Source organism: Capsicum annuum, chromosome 4, assembly GCF_002878395.1.
Source record: "Capsicum annuum cultivar UCD-10X-F1 chromosome 4, UCD10Xv1.1, whole genome shotgun sequence".
Lineage (NCBI taxonomy): Eukaryota > Viridiplantae > Streptophyta > Magnoliopsida > Solanales > Solanaceae > Capsicum > Capsicum annuum.
In genome coordinates this window covers 225822174-225841665 of record NC_061114.1, presented here as the reverse complement: position 1 = coordinate 225841665, position 19492 = coordinate 225822174, and the positions used below count along the sequence as shown (strand labels likewise).

Here is a 19492-nt window from a genome sequence, read left to right as displayed (position 1 = left end):
ACTTTCGACCCAGCATAGGCTCTTGGTTATGGATTTGGGTATAAAGAAGGATAGGAAGAGAAGGGGTGAGGAGTGTAGACCTAGAATTAAGTGGGGCGGCTTGACGCCAATAAATGCGTGGGAGATAGGGGAGAAGTTGGCGGGAATGAGGGTGTGAGAGTGTAGGGGGGATGTGGATAGTATGTGGGATAGGGTGGCTAAGTGCATCAGGGAGAATGCTAGTGAGGTGTTGGGTGTTTCTAGGGGCCGGGCCGGGCATCATCGGGGGGATTGGTGGTGGAATGAAGAGGTTAAGAAGAAAGTGGAGACTAAGAAAGGGGCGTATGCTAAGTTGGTTGAGAGTAAGGACGAAGAAGAGAAGCGGGTAAACAGGAAAGAAAACAAGTTAACTAGGAAGGAGGCTAAGACGACAGCTTTTGAGAGCTTGTATGTGGGTTTACAGGAGAATGGAGGGGAACGGAGGACGGTACAGTGTTGGTGGAGGACGGCCACATTAAGAATAGATGACAGTCGTATTTTCATAGGCTCTTGAATGACGAAGGGGATAGAACTATTGTGTTAGGGGAGCTGGAGCACTCAGAGGAGTGTCGGAATTAGTTATTGTAGACGTTTTAAGGTAGAGGAGGTTAGAGAGGTTGTTCGCAGGATGCGAAGGGGTAGGGCGACGGGGCCTAATGAGATACCAGCGGATTTTTGGAAGTTTTCTGGCGAGGCTGGTTTAAGGTGGTTGACTGGATTGTTTAACAAAATTTTCAAGACGGCGAAAATGCCCGAGGCTTGGAGGTGGAGTACTATGATCCCTCTTTATAAGAATAAGGGTGACATTCAGAGTTGCAATAACTATAGGGGTATTAAGTTATTGAGTCACTTTATGAAGATTTGGGAGAGAGTGGTCGAGGTGAGGCTTAGACGGATAGTGTATACTTCGGAGAACCAGTTTGGATTTATGTCTGGCCGCTCGACGACGGAGGCAATTCACCAGGTACGGAGGCTGGTGGAATAGTATAGGGAAAGGAAGAAGGACCTGCACATGGTGTTTATCGACTTAGAGAAGGCATACGACAAAGTCCCCAGGGAGGTGCTTTGGAGATGCTTGGAGGTGAGTGGAGTCCCGGTGGCATATATCAGAGCAATTAAGGACATGTATGATGGAGCTAAAACTCAGGTGAGGACGGCGGGAGGAGACTCAGAGCATTTCACTGTCATGACAGGATTGCATCAGGGATCTACTCTTAGTCCCTTTTTGTTTGCTTTGGTGATGGATATGTTGACGCGTATTCAAGGAGAGGTGCCTTGGTGTATGCTTTTTGCAGATGATGTAGTTTTGATTGATGAGATGCGGGGGTGTGTGAATGATAAATTAGAGGTGTGGAGACAAACTCTTGAGTTTATAAGGTTCAGGTTGAGTAGAAGTAAGACAGAGTATTTGGAATGCAAGTTTAATGACGTGAGGCTGGAGAATGAGGTGGTAGTGAAGTTCGAATCACACGTGGTATGTAAGAGGGATAGTTTCAAGTATCTCGGGTCTGTGATTCAGGGTAACGGTGAGATTGACGAGGATGTCTCGCACCTTATTGGGGCGGGATGGATGAGGTGAAAGTTCGCTTCGGGGGTGTCGTGTGATAAGAAGGTGCTGCCCAAGCTTAAAGGCAAATTCTACAGGGTGGCAGTCCGTCCGGCCATGTTGTATGGAGCGGAGTGCTGGCCAGTTAAGAACTTCCACGTTCAAAAAATGAAGGTGGCAGAAATGCGGATGTTGTGTTGGATGTGTGGGCTGACTAGGGTGGATAGAATTCGGAATGAGACTATCAGGGAGAAGGTTGGTGTGACTCCAGTGGAGAATAAGATGCGGGAAGTCCGATTGAGATGGTTCGGACACGTGATGAGGAGGGGCATGGATGCCCTGGTTCATAGGTGTGAGAGGCTAGCTTTGGATGGTTTTAGGCGGGGTAGGGGTAGGCCGAAGAAGTACTGGGGAGAGGTGATTAGGCGGGACATGGAGCAGTTACAACTCACTGAGGACATAACCCTAGATAGGAAGATTTGGAGGACGCGAATTAGGGCAGAAGGCTAGGGTCAGTTTGGGTCACTAGTATAGGGAATTACTTAGTGGGGGTATTATTCTTGTTATGATACCTTGTTTCATGCTTTATTATGAATCTGTTTACTTTTCTCTGTTTTCTATTACTTGTGGGTGTCGTATTTATGTTATGCCATCTTTTTCCATGCTTTACTATGTATTTGTGTAGTATTCCGTGTCTCGAGCCGGGAGTCTATCGGAAACAGCCTTTCTACTTCTTTCAAGGTAGAAGTAGAGGTATGGACTGCGTACATCTTACCCTCCCCAGACCTCACTATATGGGAATACACGGGTTTGTTGTTGCATTTATTTATTTCAGTTCATCTTTGTTCAGATCCCGTGTTAAGTATTAAATATTATGTCACTGTTTTTAGGCGGCCAGTATTCTCGTTTTTATTTTTTCCCGTTCTTTTTTTCTATTTCTAGACCACTTTTGTGTAACTCTTTCCCTCTCCATGTACTGCCTCGACGATTCTCTCAGAAAAGTTGTTAATTCCTCTATCCCAATTTATGTCACTCCTTTCGTTTTAATTAGTCACAAAAAATAATGACATAGTTCTATATTTAGTAACTATTCAACTTTAAGATGTTCCTTTTTTTAAAAGTTACTAGTTTCAAAAAAATGCGCATTTTATCCTTAATGAGATGATTTATAGCCACTCAAACATGTATTGTCTTATTTTAGACCAAAAGCATGAAAAGTCTTTCGTTCTTTCTAAAACTCCTTACCTCGTTAAACACCATCACATAAATTGGGACGTAGGGACTATGCTTGAATTTAGAAGGAAAATATAGAGGCAAATTAAGATTAATAAACTCTACTAGTTATTTCTCCAAAAATCACAACAAGTAATATACAGATAGTTGGAATAGAGATTTCACCAATTATCTATTTGATCAAATCACTTCCTTGATTTCTTGTTATTTCTTTCTCACGTTTATTCTAATTTTGTTAGAGGGAGTTTAAAGTGAATAACCCAAACTAAACAAAACTTATTTTGGTTCATTCACTAATTTGTCTTTTTTCAAGTAAAAAACTAGTAACTTGAACCCAAAATTGGCCGAACCAATTGAACACACGCCTCTATTTGGTCTTTGTCACATGTATTGTACCCCTGCAGCCAAATCTCTAGTTGAATCCTCTTAGGAATTGGAGAATTTCGTGTAAGATTCTCACTTGCTAGCAGCAGTGACAGAGGGATTCTTTAACTACTTGTATCTCTTTGTCCTAACTTTATGCATTTCGTTTCTGTAGCTCGTTCTTTCTGCTATCATCTGTCGTCTTTTGCATCTAAATTGTGATGAGTAAACCTTTGCGTCCTTTTCTTGTAGATATAAGTGAGCTAAATCTGCCCAAAACATGTAGCATATCATTTCCCAATGGAAAAGATAACCTCATGAACTTTGAGGTCACCATTCGGCCTGATGAAGGATATTATACGTAAGTAAATTTGTTACAGCTTACCTACCAAAAGAATGTCCAAGTAATTTCGTAGAACATTCTTCAAGGTTCTTACTTATACGAAGTATAATTCATTTATATGGTAATGTCATTTACTGCTTATTTTTTCGTTGTTCCTATATATAGGGGTGGCACATTTACGTTCTCTTTCAGTATTTCTCCAATGTATCCTCATGAAGCACCAAAGGTTAAGTGCAAGACAAAGGTGGGTGCTAGTTATACTCTTTTATTTTCTTCTAGAATGTGTATTGAAAGTCGGACAGTTTATCATTATCAGTGGTAAAGCTCGTCTTGTAAAAACTCTTGGGCAGGTTTATCACCCTAACATCGACTTGGAAGGAAATGTGTGTCTCAACATTCTTCGTGAAGACTGGAAACCTGTGCTCAACATTAACACCATTATCTATGGCTTATATCATCTGTTCACGGTATTTTTCTTAATTTTCATATAAAGATACTTAACTCGTCCCTCATCCAAAGTACTTTAGCAATCAGAACTTGGTGATTCTGCAGGAGCCAAACCATGAGGATCCCCTCAATCACGACGCAGCTGCTGTATTGAGAGACAACCCAAAGATGTTTGAGTCCAATGTCCGAAGGGCAATGCATGGGGGCTATGTTGGGCAAACGTACTTTACGCGTTGCATGTAGCGTCTTCAAATTTACTAAGCTGCCGATGCTAGAAGTTTGGCATTTGGAACTCATAAGAGTCTGTAAAGCTTGGTTGCAAATCATTTCAGGTGGTCTTTCTGCTACGCATTCGGTTCAAATGTCTTTAAATTTGACCATAAAAAAGAAAATATTCTGTATGCTCAGTGTAACAGTGCAATTTGTTTTTTTTGGACAAGTTCCATGTATAAGACCAATGATGTAGACCTATGTTTTGATGAACTTTGTGTACAACTTGAATTGATGTTCACACATCCTATGGGGGGGGTTCAAACATGATAAAAGTGTCTTTCCAGTTCAGCTGCTTTCTTCCATTTTTGACATTGATTCAAGAAAAAGTAAAAGGGCAGTGTGCTTTGTTAGGTAGTCTTGTTTCTTTCATGGGTTTGATGTCAAAGTGGGAACATTGGGGCAAGTGCACATAATGGGATGAAAATTCTGGTTTGTACTTAGCCTTGGTAGTTAAAAGGGCACTAAGGCGCTCGCCAAGCACGAGCTGAGCTGAGCTGGATCACAAGCGTCTATTCTAGTTTGTGTTTTACGTGTACGAGTCTGAAGTTGGGATTTGTTCATTTTTGTATATTTCTCGTGTAGTTTGAAATTCAGGCCTCCCCTTGATCTGTCGGGCTCATTTGGTTGGGAAAGAGTTATCCCGGGATAATTAACTTCGAGATTAGTTATCTCAGCATGTATATGGAATAACTTATCCCGTCATTGTGGTGTGAATGTTAAGATAAATAATTTCGGTACTAGCTAATACCTCATACCAAATATAAGATAAAATAATTTTCATTTTATCCTGAGATTTTTTATCCTTTATACCTCACTCACACCTAACGAGTAAGTGTCTTCCTTTCTCATAACCTTTTATTTGGTCCTATTGCTTGAAGAATTTGGTGGTTATTTATAAAGTGTAGGTCACAATTAATCTATCTCTATGTTCAAATTCCAAACTCCATTCATAATTTTAAAAACTTTAGAGCAATTGTTACTTGCCAACAACATGATTTTAGGTCATGACCATAACCATTTATCTTGTTAATTATTATTTTTAATTTTAATTTTATTTTTTTTAACAAAAAGGTAAAAAAAAAAAAATTTGTCCGATGTAAAGATTGACTGATCTGATCAGCTAATAATTGAGTTGAGCAATTGGGATGGGGACCACAATTGCTGACGTGTCAGTTAACCATTGGTTCGTTGACTGCTCAATAACCAAGGAGACATCTCTTTTACTACAAAATTGCTTTTTAGCAGCAAAAAATAAAGTTTACATAAAAGCCTAAATAAAAAATAATTGTCCCCCCACAATCACAACAATAGTACAATACATATTCCTCTTGTATAACTGTATTTCTTTTTATTTTTCAAAAATTTGACATTTGTATTCATAGTGAAACCTAAATAAATTCAAATTAACAAAAAAAAAAATTAACGTTAGAGTGTAAAATGTTCTACGATACGATAATTTTAAACCTAAGTTTGAACTCTAGATTTACCACTACTTTACCATAACCGTTATTGACATGTATGATGCGTTGTGATTGCCCGCTTTATTTTGATTTGTATTATTATTATTATTATTATTATTATTATTATTATTATTTAATTTGATATAAAAAGTACTATTACAGTACTAGTTTTTTTTAAAATAATTTTTGTATTCTTATGACAGAATTTGCATTAAAATCAAACTGTTGATTCTCTGTCTAATCAATTCCTACACTGTCACTTCAGACTCTTTCCTCGTCATTTTCATTATAATTCTGACCACAGTAACCAACATTATTTTAACCTTTTTATCATAAAAAAAAAAAAATTACTTATTTAAAAATAAATAATATAGCACTACCATATAGTAGTATTTAAAATTACATGAAATAAAAGTTTATGATTTCTTTTCTTTAAATTAAATAAAAATGGGGGTAGAGAGGGGATTCCGATGTAGTGAAGCGATCTCATTAATAAGGTGGAATTTTAAATAATTAATCAATTGAGTTGCTAAAATTTTTATAGAACATTAATAGGGGTGGATATTCGGTTTGTTTGATTTGATTGTTTAATATCGATTTCTTTTTTTTTAATTTTCGGATTGACGAAAATGATAATCATAATCAAATCAAAATAAATTCAATTTTTATAAATTGGGTTCAGTTATTTTGAATTTTTATTTTGATTTTGAAGATTAAAGTAGTAAACCTTTCTTTGTCATGACCGACATTTAAAATTTGTGATTTTTCAAAAAAATAAAAAAATTTAAACCTATTTTTAATTCCCAAATATAAATAACTCAACACGCATGAAATAAAATGAAATAACCATAAGTTTAACATAATATATAATTGCAGCCGAAAACTCGACACTCGTTATCTCGGCTCCTCGAGGAGTCGCTGAAAGCTTGAAACAAGTCAACAACCAGTGTTGAAATGAATACTTAGGATTAGGGACATAACTCGTAACTCGCAAGACGTTTGACGGTTTGGGTTACTTATTATAGATTATATGATTTCAATTTTTTCGATTTAACCGAATTTCTTTTTGAAAAAATCAAAAACCGAACCGTTTAACTGAATTTCAAAAATTAAAATCAAAATCAATATTAAATTTTGATTTGTTCAGCTTTACACATTAGAAACAAAATTAAACTCTTCGTCGATGCTATTATGATCACTTTTCATCTAAATACTACTATTTGCTGAGACTATCTATCAAACAAATAATTTAACTTTGATTAATTTACCTGTCAAATAATACTACGTGGAATATTCTAAGTTTCTAATATTAAGATCTATCTATTTCTCAAATACTATTTCTATTTTTATATGCTCCAATTATTATCTTACCTCATTGGTGACTCCACAGAATCATTTTTTTGTAATTCTAATGTTGCAAATGGTTAATTTAGTGACTTGAGATTGACAAGTGAGTAAGTTCGCTATCACAAAGTTATTATTTAATATTCAAGTTTTTATAAATAAAACTTATAAGAACATATCAAATTGAACTCTATTAGGTTATATATATATATATATAGTCTAATCAATTAATTAATAAAAATTAAAAGAGCAATCAAATATTAAAATCTCCTATAATTTATTATCCTACTTCATTAGATAGGTAAACATTTATTTTAACAATATCACCATCTCTAAATTACAAATTAACTCTAAGTAACGGTTAAAACTTATTCTGGTCTAATCAATTAATTAATAAAATCTAAAAAAGCAGTCAAATTTTTCCTTTTTTTCTTTTGGGAGTATACTACTATATTATAGTGTAAACGCTTACCGTTACACATGAAAATTCTGAAAACCAAGTAACAAACTTTATCCCCTCAATTATTATAATCTTAGCTAAAATACAAACAACATTATAATCATCAGCATCATTATATATACACACACATGATAAAGCAGTAAGCATACACACAACAAAAAGAAAGAAACACACACACAGAGATAGAGAAAAGAGGAAAAACACACAGAGACACACAGTAGAAGAGAACACAGAGAGAGAGAGAGAGAGAGAGATTCTTGTAGTATAAACTTTGGAGCGTATTTCTCGTGAGTAGTCCCCAAAAAATGCTTTATAGGGTGGCAGCCTAGTATCCCTCCTATGCAAAACCCACCTGCTGTCTGAACACCCCTCCACCTGGGACCAGCTCCCTTTGTTCTTCTTCTTCTTCTTCTTACCATTCATCATTCTATAAATCCCATTTTCTGCATTTTGAGTATGCACTTTTTTTCTTGAAAATCATAGCCAAAAAAAAAAATCATTTTTGTTGATTTTGAGTGAGCAATCTTTTCTTGAAAATCACAGCTAAAAAACTGGAAAAAAAGAACCCATTTTTATTGATTTTTAGAGCAAGTTTTCTTGAAAACAAAAGAAAAAGAAAACAAAACCCATTTTCTTCATTTTGTTTGAGCAATTTTTTTCTTGAAAATCAAAGAAAAAGGGAAAAGAAAGAACCCCATTTTCTGCATTTTGAGAAAAAGGGAAATCTTTTTCTTGAAAATCAATAGTTTATAGGGGAAAATCAAGAAAATTTAGGTGAAAATGATGTGGGAAGCTGGAGGGTCATCAGGGTCATCTTCTGCGGCGGCCGGAGGTGGTGGAGGTGAAGGTGGAGGAGGAGCTATGGGAAGTGGTGGTGTTGGTGGTGGTAGTGGGAGGAGGAAGCCATCATGGAGAGAAAGGGAAAATAATAGGAGGAGAGAAAGGAGGAGAAGGGCAATAGCAGCTAAGATTTATGCTGGATTAAGAGCACAAGGGAACTATAATCTTCCTAAACATTGTGATAATAATGAAGTTCTTAAGGCTCTTTGTGTTGAAGCTGGATGGATTGTTGAACCTGATGGCACTACTTATAGAAAGGTTTAAATGTTCTCTCTTTTATTTGCCTCCCATCTCCTTTATGTGTGCATATATGTCTATTACTTGTTAGTTAATAGATGCTTGGATTTTGATTAGATCTATAGATTTAGAAAATGGGGTTGCTGAATTTGGATCAAAGATTATATTTTATCTGTTTAAAGGGGTTCTTGATCTGGGAATTGAGTATGAGCAGCTTCTGATTTTGTGTCTCTTTAAAAAACTCTTCATGCATCTTAGTCTTAGCTATTCAGATGAATTTGCTCAATTCCATTTCTTTTAAGTACTTTTAATCATTTCATGTTCTCATTTCTTTTAAATTGGTATGAATTGGAGTTGTTTCTGAAACACAAGAGTGCAAAAAAAGAAAGAATTTATCTTGAGAATTGACTGTTCTTGCTATAGAAATGGATAAGCCAGGGCCCTTTATTTTTGGTGTGTAAGGTGGGGTTTGATGTATGTGGTTGAGGTGCTTTCTTGTTTATGAAATAGTTTTCAAGATTCCAAGCTGCAATCTGTTGAAGTTATTAGCTCAAAGTACTGAGCCTTCTATCCAAGCAAATTGGTTCTTTGAAACTCAAAATTCATGTAAATCTTTGTTGATGCCTTTTGGTTTATCTTACTTGTGTGTGTTTCTTGGTCTAAACATTAAAGTACTTGTTTGCTAACCTTTCATCGTTTATGTTCAGTAATTTGATTGAAAGTTTCTTCTTTTACTATGTTTCAGGGATGCAGGCCAACTCCAATGGAGATTGGAGGCACTTCAGCTAACATTACACCAAGTTCTTCAAGAAATCCAAGTCCCCCATCTTCATACTTTGCTAGCCCAATCCCATCTTATCAACCTAGTCCAACATCCTCGTCTTTCCCCAGTCCAACACGTGGTGATGCTAACATGTCGTCACATCCATTTGCATTTCTCCATAATTCCATTCCTTTGTCGCTACCATCATTACGAATATCAAACAGTGCCCCTGTAACACCACCTCTTTCATCACCAACTAGAGTCCCTAAGCAGATATTTAATCTTGAGACTTTGGCCAGAGAGTCGATGTCTGCTTTAAATATTCCTTTCTTTGCTGCTTCAGCCCCAGCTAGCCCCACTCGAGGTCAGCGATTCACTCCTGCCACTATACCAGAGTGTGATGAATCTGATTCATCCACCATTGATTCTGGCCACTGGATGAGCTTTCAAAAGTATGCAGCCAATGGGGTCCCAACTTCTCCAACTTTTAATCTTATCATGCCTGCTGCTCAGAGAATCCCTTCTAATGATATGATCATCGACAAGGGTAAGGGCATAGAGTTTGACTTTGAGAATGTATCAGTTAAGGCAGGATGGGAAGGAGAAAAGATTCATGAGGTTGGTTTAGAGGACCTGGAGCTCACACTCGGAAGTGGGAGTGCTCGGATGTGATTTTCTTGATTAAAGGAACTGGTTTGCATCGATAAACAATTGAAGATTATCTAAGTTTGCTGGCTGATGAATCACTCAGTAGTCCAGTGGATGTTCGTATATCGTCTACAATTTCTGTTACAGAGATGAAGTTGGACAAAATGTTTATCTTGCATGTAATGCATCTTAGGATGGATCTGATGTTCTCTGTTGCTGTTGCTATTTACCTTATATACAAACATTTTTTTTCTTTTAATCTGAGGAGGCCCTATAAGTTTAGTTGGGTCTTGTCATAAGCATTTAGGTATAGATAGTTGGTGGTTTCTATCTCCTTATGGTTGAGAATTGTTTTAAGTCATTGTAGACTAGCAGGAGTTCCCTACAAACCTGAACTATCACATTATTTTTTTCTTCATTATAGTAGACCCCTTTGTGGCTGTGCAAATGGATTCCTTTTTTATGATCTAGCTTCAATTTAAAATCAATGGATGAACTATTCTTTAGTCTCTTTGATGCATTTTATGTCCTGATCAAAGTCCATACACAACCTGTTTTCTCCACAACATTATTAGTTGTCTTTGTTTATTTTGTTCTCATTGGAGATGTACTTTGCTAGTAGTTGTATTATTGCTCTTGTATTTCCTGCCCTTCGATTTCTATTGCTTTCTTAACTTCGATTATCGTGTTATCTTGTTGTGTTTATTGTATACTTCGACTTTTGTTACGTCTTTTTGGACTGTTTTTTCTTGAGTCAAGGGTCTATCGGAAACAACCTCTCCACCTTTACTCTATCCTTCTCAACCCTCCCCAAACTCCACTTTATAGGACTACTATATTGAGTATGTTCTTGTTGTTGGAGATGTATTTTGCTTGTTTTAGTTGGTTATAGCATGATGGAAGGGCTACACAAACCTTCACTATACCATTCTAATCCATATGTCCCTAAAGGACAGGCTATGGTGGGTCAGAAAGACTTTGACGACTCAAGTGAGCAAAAGAAAGATAGCCATCGGAAGAAATCTCTTCAACTCGACCATCCAATTCGCTCTAACAGACATGCATGGTTCCATAATCGAAACAACTTCATAGGCATGGCCTATTGCAAGATGGATGTCAAGAAGTTGCAAGTCTTTTGACTATCACATCAAATCAAAATTATTGAACTTTCTTTTTTCCTCTATGGCCCATTAGTAAACTACTAGTAGTAGTAGTATTAATATTCATGGCATGTTCATGCACACGTTTGTTATCAACACAAAGCACAGACAAACTAGAAAAATATTAAACAACTGGTGTTCAACTCATTTAATGTACAAGACCACGACTTCATGTCTGGTTGTGGGGTTCTGTACTACTGTATTACACATGTTCCTCTACAGTTGCTTTATCATTATTTTTTTTCTCATAACGCGGCTAATGTCACATGTCTTGCCTCTTGCCTTTAGCCTCCGGGCGGAGCTAGAGGTCTGCTTACGAGTTCGATAGAATTCAAAATGGTAAAGTTGAATTTGTATACGTAGTTAAAGGACACGTCGATTGAATTGACCCTATCGAAACACTAGACACTGGTGGAAATGTGTCGAGCTTCCTATGAACTAGAGTGCTTCGCTTCCGGCTTATGGAATGCCAACACCTGTTGAAGCCTAACGGAGCAATGTCGCGTGAAGGTGATTTAAACCTAATTCGTTATCAGTGTCACGTGTCGCCTTTCAATTCAACCACCAAGTGCATCCGGACTCTGTCCTATACAAAAATCCATTGAATATATATAAATAATTATCAGAATCCGATTATCTACCCTTTCTAGAATTTTAAAATTCATTAACTCAAAATTCTAAATTCGACTCTGTTTGCCCTTATTAGCAAAATCAAGGTACAAAACATCTAATATTCTCAAACATGTGGTTATGACAAACAGTTATCAAGCAACATCAATAATGGATTTTACATAGATATATATATATGTATCAATGCAAAGCTAATGGATATTATTGCAGCCAAACAAGTAGACATTGCCAACAGGATCCAGCATTAGTAAATTTGGTGAACAAAAATGGGAAGGTTTGTAAAAGAAAAGGTCAAATTTGTCCTTGTACTATTTGAAATTGAGCAACTTTGCCCTCCGTTGGACTTTTGGTCTAATATTATCACTCATGTCGTAATTTTACTATATGATAGATTTGCTAACGGTGAGGATATAAATGGAGTGAAAGTGTAATGAAGTGCAAAATTGAGCAATTTAGAATAGTACAATGGCAAATTTGGACCTTTTATCGAAAAAAGATGCAACCAGAATCATCAAATATTAGAAATTAGCAGACACCATAGTATATAGATACAAGTACAAGCTTCAATCTCTTCATACATGAAAAATACAAAGGTTAGGAAGTTACTAAATACACACATGGAAAAGCTGAAAAAAACTATTAATCAAAGTAACACTCTTGTAAATTAGAATCCTGCTGGTTAAAAGTATGTCAAGACTATATTAATACACATCCACAGAGAAAATCAGCTATGTCAAACTCAAATGGTCATGACTCGTGTGTTGTTCTCAACAGGGTCCCGGCCTTGTGTATCCGTCTTTACTAACTTCATTAGTGAATACTCGTTGATATTATTGTTGCTACATTCGTAGTATCTGAAGCATGTAATGAGATGATCGTTAGATATACCTGCCACTTGCATGAATGAATACACAACTGTTGGTCCTACGCAAACGAAGCCCCTTTTCATCAGGTCCTTGCTCATAAGTTCTGATTTTGGTGTTTTAGCCGGTACTTGACGTGCATAGCGAAATCCACTTTTAAGTGGTTTGTGATTTACAAAACGCCAGCAGTAGTTACTGAAGGATCCAAACTCCTGCTGAATCTGCAAGTCATGTTGGGAGTAGCATTAATGATTATGCACCAGATCGGCAACAGGTTGAGGAAAAGATGACTTGTTCAACAACATACTCGCTGTAATCCCATAAGTGGGGTCTGGAGAGGATATAAATGCACGCAGACCTAACCCCTACCTTTGTGGGGTAGAGAGGCTGTTCACGATAGACCCTCGACTCAAAAGGTGACTTGCTCATACAACGATATTTCACTATATGTTTTAGTGAAAAGGTTTACACCACTAAAGTTACCGGTTTACTCGGTGTGTGTTTTGGACAATAAAGTAAAATTTGAATTAGGTGTTCCTTCTAAGTCTAAGAAGTAATAATCACTTGATTCAAGATTTGAAGCAAGTCAAGAAAACATCTATATTTGACAAGCTAAGCGGTTTAGGATCAGTTTTGTAACTCAGGTCTGAAGGTACTTGGATAGAAGTTCTTTTTACCTTCTGGAAATGCTTTGCATTCTCTACTATTGCACGAATCTTTGGTTCAGATAGCAATGAATTTCCAATTTCTCTTAATGAGCGCAACCTTTTTTCATTAACATTTGCAAGAGATGATGGATCAAAGTTGTCAAACAACTTCCTGCAAGATGCAAATCATAAGTAATTTAGAACTTATGACATAAGACATCTACTCCCAAGCTTTGAGAGATGATCTGTAATAGCGGACCTGAATATGTGTCTCTTATTAAGGATTGCAGGCCACGTCATTTCTGCCAATACTTGTGACAGGGAAAGTAGTTCATACAGCTTTGTGTCATCGTAAACTGGGTTTCCCCATTCTTCGTCATGGAATGAAATATACAGAGGTTCTGCAAAAAAAGAAAAACAGAATTAGGTTAATGAAAGTTGATTAATTATTCCTTCCACCTGATGGAGGGCAGAATCCGGTCCAGTAAAATTCACTCTTTAAGAATTACTGCAATAGCATCTAAGCGAAACTAGTGGACATGATACAATAATTTTGCAGCAGTTTTGACCTTTATTTGTTCATCAAGCTTCTACTGTTGCATACAACAACAACAACAACAACATACCCAATATATTCCCAAATAGTGAGGTCTGGGGAGGGCAATGTGTACGCAGACCATACCACTACCTTAGATGAAGTAGAGAGGCTAAGCCTCTACTGTTGCATGCAGAAGGAAAATGTGAAACCAAGAACGCCAATTTAAAGCTACAAACATCATAGAAGTGGAAGGTCTTACAAAAATAATCTGCAGATAAGATCTACCCATAATGCCAAACCCACCCCCTCTACCCAGGAGTCTATAGCACCTTTTCACACTTCTCTTTGTTGGTGATTCGAGCCTCCAACCTCGAGGTGCAGGAGAGAAGCATAAAAGTTTATGATCATGCCAAATCTCAACTTAGCAATGACCCGTGGAATTATATTTGCAAATAGGTCCCATGCTCTCTTTAATTTTTAGCTATTATATTATTCTTTATCGCTATAAGTGAGCATGAATGCACCAATTCATGTTGTGGTTGATGCCTCTTGTCGCAGAAAGTTAGTGGGAGAAATTTGCAAATGCAATAAACTAGAGAATTTTCTTTGTAGATAACCTAGGAATCACTAATGCTTGAGTCCAAAAGATATCAGCCAAGGATGAAATCAGGAACAAGCTTCAAGAACATAGTAATACTAGTACAACTTATCTACCAAACACTAAACACACACGATAAAAAGCAGAACATGGATTTTGTCAACACTAAGTGTGTCTACCAAGTACCATGAGTCAAAATAAGGCAGCACTATTTTTCTTCCATAAGGAAATTGGAAATATATTTTCCAAAGTTTGTGCTCCCTGTGCTACATTATGGAAGTCCAAACTTTTTAGTTTAGCTCAATTCACAATACTTCTATAAAGAAAATAGACCTTGAGCCTACTTCAACTACAAAAGAGAGGTCAATTGGCGAGGATTGCCCAAGGTCATGTACATAACCAGTGTGGAATTCTGACACCTCCTTGCACGCCCAAGTACGGACATCTAGAGCATTAAGTGATATAACATAGGTGGTCAAATATTAGAAAGCCCAACATCACAGATGGTCTGCCTTTAATATTGCATAAGGGAAATGAACCACGGGTCTCAATCAATCACCAGAACTGCTCAAGTGGTGAGAACTACCTAATACCATATAAGGATATTGCAACCCATAGACTAAACAAATGTGAGATTCTAACAAAGCAGAAGCCTTTTCCTTCAACCACACTGACTGTTTGATATTTTTATTACTGAAAGGATAGCGCTTAATCCATTTTTATAGCATAAAAAATGGCATCCCTCTGCCAAAGAGCTAAGGGTTGACCATTGAGCCATTTGGGAAGGAAGGATGGATGCAGGGTGCGTGCCTTCCTCCTCCGATGTCTGCTGTCACCATGTATCAACTCATGCTAACAGACTCAAAGGAAGAAAATTACTTTCAAAAGTTCAAGGTCAACAGTCCTTACACCTGCTAAGTCTTTGATACAATAGAAGTTTGAACCATTGGGGCAAAGAAAATGGCATCTTCATTTGATTATAAGGATCAAATTATTGACTCCCTACGTAGGATCAGCTACTTATAGATATAATCCTCCCAATTAGATTGATGTTTTGTAACTTTCTATCTTTTATAAAACATAACTTTCTTTGTCCTAACCAAGTTATTTAATCCTCCCAATTGGATTGATGTTTTGTAACTTCCCTATCTTTTATAGAACATACCTTTCTTTGTCCTAACCAAGTTATTTAATTTTACGTTTAGGCGTGGAGTTGAATTCTAGAAATCATGCTTGGCCATAAAATTCCGTAACTTTAACTTGAAAAGCACCAAGAAGTTGTTTTCACTCTTTTCGCTCCAAATCACTCACAAAAATTCAAAAACAACTCCAATTTGTATAAATGGTCAAACATAAACTCCCGTTGTGTTAGCTTCTTCACTCCCATTATTTCTTTTTGCGAACTACTTTGTACTGTTTTTACTTAAGGGACTACCAAAAACTACCTTGTAGGTAAGGTATGCGTACACACTACCCTCCCAGGCCCCTGCTTGTGGGATTACACCAAGTAAGACGTATGTTGTTGTTGGCCAAACACAAACTCCAATTTTCAAATACAACATTTTTCACTTTGAAAACAAAAACTAGTACTTTCAAATTTCACAATTTTCATGACCAAACGGACACTAAAATCCTAGCTCAACCTCTGTAATAAACTTGTATATTTTAGTTCCACACGCTGTAATTTAACACAATTCATTAAATTCCATCCCGATAGCACGTAAAGCGTCCATCTTTCCAGCTCTATCATACACATACACAACGAGAAATGAAATATAAGAAAGTGGGTTACAAATTACTCTCTTTATGCCAAATTATGTGGCACAATTGGCATTCGAGAGTCAACCAAGTTTTTCTTTGACAGAAATTTCTTAAAATCCTTTTAAATGTTTTAAGAATAAAGTTGAAGAGGAGCCTTGAAGTACTAGCTACTGTTGATGCCATGTAACCAGAAGGTTATGATTTCAAGGTAAACACAACCTCTGTCAGAAACGCGTAAATGCAAGATAAAGCTGCTTATGATAGACTGTTGTGGTTTGGCCCTTCTCTGGACCCACGCATAATGGGTCCTTTATAGTACTTCTGAAGTACTAGTTTTTATAAATACCTAAATTTTATTTCAAAATACCTCAAAGATTCTATGTCTGAATTCACACTCAAAGTTTAAAAGTTGAAGCACGAAATTGTGACACATAAATTGGGACCGAGGGAGTAGAAACTCACCCGAGTTGGGCGTTATCCAGTCGCAACGTTTGATCGGAACCGGAACTTGAACCACCGAAGACAAAGTTTCAGCTGCATCAACTACAATTCCTTGAGGAACAACTTTAGCTGTTTTTTTCACACCTTTACTCTTTGAATTCAGACCTTTTGCTATTGAAAAATCTGATGAGCTATCAACTGAACCTTTACACTTCAGAGCTTTTGCTATTGACGAATCCGATGAAGATTTACTCTTTGAATTCAGAACTTTTGCTATTGACGAATCTGATGAAGATGAGGAGCTATCAACTGAACTATTTTTCCGTACAGGCAAAATTGTATTTGGTGTAAGTGATGAAGCTGTTGGTTTCTTAGGCTTCTTCATAGCTTCCTTCTTCTTCATCTTCTGGTTTTGTGAATCTCTGACCCGGTTCCCTCCCGGTCCGAGTATTTTCCTTGTATCGCCGATGAGTTTCGCCGGAGACGACGACATTTGTGGGGAAAATGGCGGAGGAGTAGTGGAGTGTGAAGAGAGAAACCAAGAAAAATGAGTGAAAAACGGAAGAGTTATTTGTTTGGAGGTTTTTAAAAACGGGAAAAGTGTGTGGATTTAAACGTTCGGTCATACTGTTGACGTGGCGGTTGCTTTTTAGGGGTAAGCTATTCCGTTCACTTTTAATTATCCATGATAAAATATGCATGACAATTTATTCATACTCTCTTTATTTACTTTTATTTGTAGCTATTTTACTTTTCGAGGTTAATTTTATGAATTTTGATCAATATTTATAATTTAATATTTTAAAAATAAAATTTAAATAATTTAAAATTATACGAAAAATATTATAAATTATAATTCTTCTCATATTAATATGATGAAACAATACATCTCAAAATGTTAGTCAAAGTTAATTCAAACTGATCTTGAGAAACAAAATAGTGATAAGTAAAAATAAACTGAGAGAAGAACTTATTTCCTTACTCCCAAGTTCGATCTTGGGAAGTGGAAAATGTTGTTAAAAAAAAAGTAATTCAAAATGGGTTGAAAAAGGTAATAAGAGAAGTGAAAAATTAATGACAAAATATTATAGAAAATATATCAAAGCATTTTGGGGAAAATGAAAATGTAACAAACAAGAAAGGAAGTACTTATTTTATCTATCATATTGTAAGAAATGATTTGAAAAATGATTGTTAATATTAAGCATGAAATATTTTAAAACATTATAATTCTCTTGATATGCTAAAATGATTAAATGAAAGTAATTTCTTTTATGTACTTGTATATGCAAAAAGCGAACGATAAGGGTAGATGTCAATTTTCTCCTTAAATTAGATAGTTATAGTTAACGATGACTAAATTGTTTTAAATTACGAGTTTCAGAATATTCATTTTCGTGTTTTAAACTTTGCATCTCGTCAATCATCATCACATAAATTGAGAAATTGGAAGTGGAAGATTGTTGTGGTTGTATTGTCTGATTCAGGCGCAGAGTCACATTCAGTTTGGTTCCAAAAGTGGAAGTTGGTTAAAAGGAAGAAGCCAATTTCCTTACCGTTACGGAAAGAATCCAAAGCCCAACCCCACTTCAAATATGGGGACCAATTTTTGGGTGCAACGGCTATGTACTTGTTGTTGTTTACCCAGTCAATATTGGGCTACAAAGTATAATGGGCCTGAAGTCAATCAATGTTACAATTCTGAACCCAAGTGACGAGATCATCTATAGGCCCATTTAATCGAGTAGCCCAATCAATAGCTCGCAAATGAAGAATTCTTCCACTACGATCCTTGAGCGAGTTTAAAATTATGCACGCACCATTTTTTCCAACCATGCTTGCAATTACAACGGATAATATGAGTATTATTGTTCTTTCTAAAAATTAAACAAATACACAAATTATGTTTTCAATATTACAAAAAATCTCAACTCCCTAAACATATTACAAAAATTCCACATATACACAGAATGCTATGTATATGTCTGTTATGTTATGTATATTAATAAGGAGAAAGAGTAAAGTAATTTAAACAGTGGGAGAGGATGTAATTACTTTTAAAAGGTTGGTAATTATGTTATTTATACTTGTTCTTTTATAATATAGTTCTTTTGCTCTTTTGAGTAGATTGAAAATCCTATCAAATAAGGTTAAGAGCATGATCAAAGGTTAGAGGTTAGACAATAAAACACTATATAGTGTCGAGGATTGTACTACAACAGTACCAACATATTTAGTAAAATCTAACAAGTGAGGTATAAGAAGAGTAGAGTGTAAGAAAATTTTAACATTATTTTGAAAATTTATTTTTAAAAAAATCCTCAATTTAAGTACAACAACTACAAATATAAATAAGAAGTAAACAATAAAGAAATATAGCAACTGACAATGCAGAGTCTCTAGAAGAAATAATAAAAACAATAAAATAATATAATAGTCTAAATATAATATCCTAGAGAACATGATAGATATCATAAGTTAGGATCAACTCCATCTCAAGCTAAATCTTAAACTATCATAAATAAGGATCAATTCCACCTCAAGCTAAATCTTAAACTATCATAATATGATTAGTCAGGGGCGGACCTACGTATTAGGGTGGGGTGCACGTGCACCCGTAAAGTTTGGAAAAAGTTCTACATGTGCATATGTATATACCTGTAGATATTTATATATAACTATATGTGCACCCAACTGAATGCAATTGCACATCGGGTGCAGTGGTTCTAGCTTCCGTTTCCCACAAAAGTGATCAAGGTTCGATTCTCGTGGTTGCGCGTTACCTTTGCAAACTTTTTATTTTATTATTTTTAGCAACGAAAATGACAATAAGGATTCGAACTTGTGATCTCTTCTTAAATGTTCCCTTTTCCTCTAGG

The 19492-nt window shown here is 36.1% G+C and overlaps 3 protein-coding genes across 4 annotated transcripts in view; 2 read left to right on the top strand and 1 right to left on the bottom strand.

Moving 5' to 3' along the window:
• Nucleotides 1-4511, top strand: part of LOC107867044 (NEDD8-conjugating enzyme Ubc12) — an 11209-nt gene extending 6698 nt beyond the window's left edge. For both annotated transcript variants that reach the window (XM_016713136.2, XM_047411232.1), the window contains 4 exons: nucleotides 3413-3521; nucleotides 3669-3747; nucleotides 3854-3970; nucleotides 4056-4511. In XM_016713136.2, coding sequence (XP_016568622.1) covers nucleotides 3413-3521; nucleotides 3669-3747; nucleotides 3854-3970; nucleotides 4056-4193 — 443 coding nt within the window. In that variant the 3' untranslated portion in view covers nucleotides 4194-4511. The remainder of the gene's footprint in view (nucleotides 1-3412; nucleotides 3522-3668; nucleotides 3748-3853; nucleotides 3971-4055) is intronic.
• Nucleotides 4512-7633: 3122 nt separating this feature from the next.
• LOC107867043 (protein BRASSINAZOLE-RESISTANT 1) lies at nucleotides 7634-10423 on the top strand. The gene is made up of 2 exons (XM_016713134.2): nucleotides 7634-8585; nucleotides 9310-10423. Exons 1-2 carry the CDS (start codon nucleotides 8268-8270, stop codon nucleotides 9997-9999), a joined length of 1008 nt encoding a protein of 335 aa, XP_016568620.1. The 5' UTR covers nucleotides 7634-8267; the 3' UTR covers nucleotides 10000-10423.
• A 1841-nt stretch (nucleotides 10424-12264) lies between these two features.
• Nucleotides 12265-17289, bottom strand: LOC107869420. The gene is made up of 4 exons (XM_047411231.1): nucleotides 16635-17289; nucleotides 13535-13676; nucleotides 13306-13447; nucleotides 12265-12849 (listed from the first exon to the last, which is right to left on the bottom strand). Exons 1-4 carry the CDS (start codon nucleotides 17104-17106, stop codon nucleotides 12505-12507), a joined length of 1101 nt encoding a protein of 366 aa, XP_047267187.1. The 5' UTR covers nucleotides 17107-17289; the 3' UTR covers nucleotides 12265-12504.
• Nucleotides 17290-19492: the final 2203 nt, after the last annotated feature.